At 46.6% G+C, this 7,260-nt stretch overlaps 1 protein-coding gene and 1 long non-coding RNA gene across 2 annotated transcripts; both read left to right on the top strand.

Annotated features, from left to right (window-relative positions):
* The first annotated feature begins 739 nt into the window (after positions 1–739).
* On the top strand, positions 740–2,434 carry LOC116494386. Its single transcript, XR_004253857.1, has 3 exons — positions 740–1,059; positions 1,310–1,370; positions 2,373–2,434. It is a non-coding gene; the product is annotated as an uncharacterized LOC116494386 (long non-coding RNA).
* Positions 2,435–2,506: 72 nt separating this feature from the next.
* LOC116494377 (potassium voltage-gated channel subfamily A member 1) lies at positions 2,507–4,248 on the top strand. Its single transcript, XM_032196250.1, has one exon. The coding sequence runs from the start codon at positions 2,575–2,577 to the stop codon at positions 4,048–4,050; it is 1,476 nt and encodes a 491-aa protein (XP_032052141.1). The 5' UTR covers positions 2,507–2,574; the 3' UTR covers positions 4,051–4,248.
* The last annotated feature ends 3,012 nt before the right edge of the window (positions 4,249–7,260 follow it).

Raw genomic sequence — 7,260 nt, 5'->3', positions numbered from 1 at the left:
CGGACCTGGTGTTGCTTATCTCTGTAATGCTTCAAATTACACAGGCCCAGGTTGTATTTGATCACCTCTCCTGCTTTGACAAAGTGAGCAGCAGGCTTTTATATAATGTACATGATCATATACTGTAGGGAACAATCCTGCGCTGGCAGGGGAGGGAAGCTGATGACATAATGGGTCTTTTCCATCTCAAAGTTATGTGATTCATCAATTAAATGAATTCAGTGGGATAAAGCAGCATGAAAGGGCAATTTCCCTGTAATACACTGCCTGCTGATTAACTCTTCCCTCCCAATTCCAGCCACACTGCTCGGGATCCATCCCTATGTGGGCCAGCTTGGGCGATGCAGACCTGTCTGCTACCGAGTGCACAGTGGGATGGGGCTGGGCAGCACCAGCACCAGCACCATCATCACCGTCAGCAACAGTAGCAGCAGCAGCAGCGCTGCCCCACGTCCAGCCGCTCCCAAGCGGGGGTGCTGGGAGCACTGCAGGCGCATGCAGCATCGCGCTCCGTGCGGGGTGTGCAAAGCCCTGCACCACGCCGGCTGCTCCCCCGCAGCTACCCGGTGTCCCGCAGCGGGCGGGCGGTGCGGTGGGGAGCGGGGCGGCCCCGCATTGCGTCGGGGGCCGCGCTGGAGGCGGCGGCGGCGGGGTGCGGAGCGGTGCGGAGCGGGGGCAGCGCTGCCGCCCGCCCCCCTCCAGCCCCCTCCCGCCCGTCGCCCGAGCTGCACCAAACAGCTCTCGGGTTTGTGCTGATAGCGCAGCGTCAAGACATGGCTCGAGTTGGCTCCTCGCTCTTATGCATTCAGCAGCCCTCTCGCTCCTGCCACACGCGGCCAGCTCCTGCCTCCTCCTGCTGCTGCTGCTGCTGCTGCCGGGACGAGCCAAGACCCACTCCGGAGATGCGGCTGCAGGACTGCGGCTCTCTTACATCTCCCCAGCCGCCGCTGCCCAGCGCCCGGCTGCTTCTCCAGCTACCTTAAAGGAAAAGAGCGGGAGAGCCAGCGGCTAATCTAGGACTCCTTCCTTTTATTTATTAACTCAAGCCTTTTGGAAAAGGTACTTTGCGCTCTCTTCCATCCCCCACCTCCCCCACTGCGGTTCTCGGTAGAAACTAATTAAACCCACTCGCCCTTGGTGCAGCCTAAGACAGTGTATGAATATTTCAGTGTCTCGCAGGCAGTCCTGTAAAGCGATCGCAGTATTATTAAAACGGGCGCAAGAGGAGGAGGAGGAGGGTTGAGTTTGCCGCTGCGGTTTTTGTTTTGGTTTGTATTTTTTTTTTTTTTTTTTTGGATGCTGCTGCAAGACGACTTGACGCATTCTGGCACTGGCGCCTACTCCTAACCAGCGCATCTCACTCGGAGCAGGTAAGGAAAAGACCCTTCTCCCCTGTTCTGCTGGACTCTATTTTGGACAGGTTGGGTCTGGGACATCGATCTACCTTCCCTTGTCTCTGCCTCAGTTGTGTCTAGCTGCTGCAAAGCAGAAGGGAGATTCTCCACTTTCCCTCCCTTAATCCCCTCGATCGGTGTGATGAAGTTGTCAGTACTCAGCTAAGTCTCCACTATGTGAAGCGGGGCGTGTGGTGGTCAGGAAACTTATGGCAGGAGCTGACCCCACTGAAGTTGCCTGGGAAGCCCTCCCAATGCACTCAGGGCACAGGAGGGCTATGGGTCCCGTCCTGTCCCATAGGCCCCATTGCTTGTCCGTGGATGTGTGGGAATGTGTAGGGTTCTGCATGTGCTGCCGTAGTGGGCAGAGAGGGATGTTCTTGCTGGTGTGAAAGCCAATCCATTGCGCCTGAGCGTGTGTGAGTGGTGGGGCTTGGGGGTTGGTTTATGCTGTTTCTCTCCTCCCTGGCAGCCTCCTTCCTGCAAGTAAGCTTTATGCCTTCAAAAGCAAGAGTATCGCTATCCCTCTCTCTTTGGCGCACAAGAGGAGAGACCAGGGCACTGGGGAGGGGGGTGGGGGGGGCAGGTGATGGAAATTTGCTGAGTTGGCATTGCAAGGACTCACCTCCCAGGCTCCCCGTGATTTATTTATTTATTTATTTGTGTATGTGTGTGTGTGTGTTGTGTGTGTGGTAACTTCGAGACAGCAACCGTGGCAATGGTCGAGTCGTCGAGAAAAGCAGACGGATCAAGTTAAAGGCAAAAGGAGACATCTGGGGAGGGAACCCCAGCCTGGGGGTGAACCCCAGACACCTTCAGCCTCCCAACTTGGGGGGACAGGACCCCTCACCTTATCTGCCCTCTTCCCCCACCCTCCTAAAGGTACTCCTTCTCTCTTTCTTCACCCTCCCTTCATTCCTGATGCCTATTCCTGCATCCCACCTCTCCTTTCCCATTTTGGATATTTCCATCTTGTAGGCTTTTCATGCATCCCTTCTTCAAGCCTCTCCATCCCCACTCATTCTGCAGACTCTGAGAGTCCTCTGCCTCCCACCCTCCTGACATCCTCCACTGAACTGCCCTTGGACTTTCTGTTCTCCTCCATTCTCGTCCCCACTCTCAAGCCCCTCTCCCTCTCTTCTCCTCCCCTGGCCCTGGTTCCCACTTCCTTTGTGCCACAATGACCGTGATGGCTGGAGAGAACATGGATGAGACTTCTGCGCTACCTGGCCACCCCCAGGATAGCTACCAGCCCGCTGCCCACGATGACCATGAGTGCTGTGAGCGCGTAGTGATAAACATTGCTGGACTACGCTTTGAGACGCAGCTGAAGACATTAGCCCAGTTTCCCAATACACTGCTGGGCAACCCCAAGAAGCGCATGCGGTACTTTGACCCCTTGCGCAATGAGTACTTTTTTGACCGGAACCGGCCCAGCTTTGATGCCATCCTCTACTACTACCAGTCTGGAGGGCGGCTTCGCCGGCCGGTCAATGTGCCCTTGGACATGTTCTCTGAGGAGATAAAATTTTATGAGCTGGGTGAGGAGGCCATGGAGAAGTTCCGGGAAGATGAAGGGTTCATCAAAGATGAGGAGAGACCCTTGCCGGAGGGGGAGTACCAGCGCCAAGTATGGCTCCTCTTTGAGTACCCAGAGAGCTCTGGGCCTGCAAGGGTCATTGCAATAGTCTCTGTCATGGTGATCCTCATCTCCATTGTGATCTTCTGCCTAGAGACATTACCCGAGCTGAAGGAGGACAAGGAGTATACAGTGCATCGCACTGACAACACCACCCAGGTCTACAAATCCAATATCTTCACAGATCCTTTCTTTGTTGTGGAGACCCTGTGCATCATCTGGTTCTCCTTTGAGCTGGTGGTGCGCTTCTTTGCTTGCCCCAGCAAGACTGAATTCTTCAAGAATATCATGAACTTCATTGACATTGTAGCCATCATCCCTTATTTCATCACCCTGGGCACTGAGATGGCTGAGCGGGAGGGGACTCAGAAAGGAGAGCAGGCCACCTCCTTGGCCATCCTGAGAGTCATCAGACTGGTAAGAGTCTTTCGAATCTTCAAACTCTCCCGGCACTCTAAGGGCCTCCAGATTTTGGGACAGACCCTCAAAGCGAGTATGAGAGAGCTAGGTTTACTAATCTTTTTCCTCTTCATTGGGGTGATCTTGTTCTCTAGTGCAGTGTATTTTGCTGAGGCTGAAGAACCTGAGTCTCATTTCACAAGTATCCCTGATGCTTTCTGGTGGGCGGTGGTATCCATGACCACTGTGGGCTATGGTGACATGTACCCTGTGACAATTGGAGGCAAAATCGTAGGCTCCTTGTGTGCCATCGCTGGTGTGCTGACAATTGCCCTGCCTGTACCTGTCATCGTGTCCAACTTCAACTACTTCTACCACCGAGAAACAGAAGGGGAAGAACAGGCTCAGTTACTTCACGTTAGCTCCCCTAATTTAGCATCTGACAGTGATCTCAGCCGCCGCAGCTCCTCCACAATCAGCAAATCTGAGTACATGGAAATCGAAGAGGATATGAATAATAGCATAGACAATTTTAGAGAGGCTAATCTCAGAACTGGCAACTGCACTATAGCCAACCAAAACTGTGTTAATAAAAGTAAGCTGCTGACCGATGTATAAACAAAAAACCAAAATCCTCACTCACAGCTTGAAGACTTAAGTGACACAGTCACACTTTGTAGATGCTTTACTGATAGTCTTTGAATGCTTTATTTACCTCGTAAATGCATTGTTGCATTGCGAATTTTTGCTCAGCGATAAACAAGCTTCCAGGATCCATGAAAGACACAATTTTGTTTATTTAAAAAAAAAAAAAAAGAAAACAAAACCATTTTCCATCTAGTAAATGAGAACCATTTGAACTAGTTTAGTTTTAAACTGTATGATGCTAGACCTAATCTTTTCCTCTTTCCCCCACCCCATTTTTTTTTCAATGAAGTTAATTTAAGTATTACAGTTTTTAAAACTATAAAGCATATGCATGGATTCCAGTAAAAATATTCTGCAAAAATGCACAGTTTCAAGGAAGTGCATCAGATAATAACAAAAAAAGGATTAACATGCAGCAAGCATTTGCCATTGTTTTTACAAAGGAGTGCAATTTTTCCTTCCATCCCCTATGTGACAGATTATATAGTTCCAGTCTACAGACCAACGCAGCACCTTATTTAAATACAGTTAAGGCTGGTCTTTTTTGCTCTCCGTAGAAGAACAAATAACAAACAAAACTGAAGATAAAACATCTGCAATGCTGCTAAGTTCTCTTACATGCAGGTGATTTAAACACACTTTTCCTTTTCCCTGTCCAGAACTGGATACAAAACTTATAGTCCCTCTGTTGCAAGATAGCACAATGGAGTTTAAGATAAGCATGTTTGAATTTGATACTATTTATTTTATAATCGCATGCCTGAAACTTTACCTCAGACAATAGCGGATAAGCTTTCGTTTGAACTGAATCTTCTAAAAATAGGTCCTTTATCTCTCTTTTTCTTTCCTTTTTTTTTTTTTTTTTTTTTTTTTTATGATTTGCATTCACCAGAAGTGCACTCCTTAATTTATTAAATCGTTGACTAGTAATTTAAAGTACTGTATTTAAGTGCGTATGTTAGTCAAATGGGAACAATAACTTTTGGAGATCAAAGCATGTTCAAATATTCAGCATTATGGCCTATTTGATTAAGGTGTAACTTGAATTAATTAATGCATGAATTCAATAATAATAATAATAATAATAATAACAACAATAACAATAATAACAATAAAAATGAAATAAAAAAAAAAAAAGTGCTTGATAGACTGAGGGCCTCAATGAACAGATTAGAGAAACCTGATTGTTTTCCTGCATTGCTCAGGGAAATGTGTTGGCTTTTGTCTAGGCATTGTCAGAAAGGAATATATCCCATCCCTTAAAGGGAAAGCTATATGGAAAATTAAGAAGTCAAGTTATATATAGCAACACCTAAAAACTAGTATCCTTTATAGTTTAAAGGTGCAGATGCATGCTTTTTGGTGCATTCTCAGAATGTAAATGAAACTTATCTACTATATGCATCCAAATTGCAGCAGCTGGTTTCTTTTGCAGTCATTAGTTAAGACTTTGTTGTATTCCCCTAAAACTCACTGAAGAGACGATTGATTTAGATAGTTGTGCAGTGCCTTTATCTTACATCCCCTAAACTACTGAAAGTGCCTCCAGGAATTGAGCTGATCAGAGATAGTGAAGGAAAGGGCAAGGCACCAACACACAAGCAGAAGAGTTCTGTGCTGCCTCCTGGCACAGCACAGAAAGGGACAGAGAAGGAAACAAAGAGTAAGTGTGAGTGAGAGGGATGCAGAAGAGGCAGACAAAGACCACCAGTGCCCCTCAAGGTACCTTCCTTCCCTTGCCAGTCCAATGCTGCAGGGCTCAACATTTTCTTCTGCTAAATAAGTCACAGTTTTGTTTATGCAAGACTTCAAGTTTCCCTAGGTTGTTTATAGAGACATTGCTGCCATCATCGTATCTGCCCTTTCTTTTGAGATGGCTCTTTGGCAGCCTGTTCCAGCATGGCAGGACACAGGAGGAGCTAAGGACCAGCATTAACTGTGGCATTACTCAGTCAGGCAACCAGATTGCAGCGCCATGCTTTTCTTTCCTTTGGATTTCCCATGAGGGAGGTGACAGAAGCTTTCCAGTGTCCTCCCATCCATGCCTCCTCCATTCCCTTTTAGCAGTCTGTCAGATCTCAAATTCCATCACAGATCCTCCAAGACATATTATTTTTTTTCTGATCCCTAACCTTACTTCCACCATGATCTGGTGAAGGAAGAAAATCTGGGAGAAGGTGTCTTCTGCAATACCCCAGCCTTGACTGCTAGGCCCTGGGAGATAATAAAGTGTGATCAGAGCTAATGTAGGCACTAATCTTTATTTTTTTAAATGAATGAAGTTGAGGATCTTCATTCTGCACTTCACATGTGGCCAACTGCTGTTGAACAATTCTCCTTCCACACTGTACAGATCCTTTCTTCCCTTAGGTTTCTGATATATGTATATATGTGTATGAATATATACGTGTCTGCAATGTATGTGTATACATATATGCAGACATACATACATATATAAAATCAAGGCACATAGACTAAAAAGAACCCTAACTGCAGTTACGCACAAGCCTGACCTTCCAGGTTTCCAGAAAGACTTGACTTTATTTCTCACTGTGAAGCTTCTGTGAATCTTAAAGATGAGAAAGTGATCAAGAACTGAGGGAGTTCTGACTCCTGCAAGAAATGCAAAACATCAGATAAAACAGGGCATTACATCTTCTAGATAGATATTGTGAAGCTTCCTTTCTGTCCTCTGCTCCTCTGCCCATTGTACACCTCTCTAACCACTACATTCTGATGGTCCTGATCTTTCCAAACTCTTGGGCTCTATGATATGACTTCTTATGTTGAAACAGACTCGAGTACTTCACTCAGCTTACAAAACAAGCAACTGACTAAAATAAACAGCAATAATGAATGCAATGCTGTTGGACTGATGATCAGAAAGTAGCATCTGGGAATTGAGGCCTCACTTTGGTTACTTAACTTTTGTCATAGTTGGGTATACACACCTTAGTTCAATGACCAGAATGATAATTATTTTGCATATGTAAAGAGAATTGTGCTGCATGCAGGGGTCCTTTTTTTTTTTTTTTTTTTTTTTTTTTTTGTCAGGAGGTCAGGATGGATCATTAGGGCTTGGGATCGCTTGGGGAGCTTGAATGTTTCTTTGCCCATTTATAGCTCACTGCAAAGGATCTCAATACATATGGAGTATGGAACTAACCACATGTAGCATAG

The sequence above is a fragment of the Aythya fuligula genome, chromosome 1 (assembly GCF_009819795.1).
Source record: "Aythya fuligula isolate bAytFul2 chromosome 1, bAytFul2.pri, whole genome shotgun sequence".
Lineage (NCBI taxonomy): Eukaryota > Metazoa > Chordata > Aves > Anseriformes > Anatidae > Aythya > Aythya fuligula.
Note: the sequence above shows the minus strand (reverse complement) of the source record. Positions and strands in the feature narration are given on the sequence as shown.

Excerpts from the sequence above, each read along its gene's own strand:
- LOC116494377 (XM_032196250.1), top strand. The coding sequence starts at position 2,575 with ATGACCGTGATGGCTGGAGAGAACATGGATGAGACTTCTGCGCTACCT.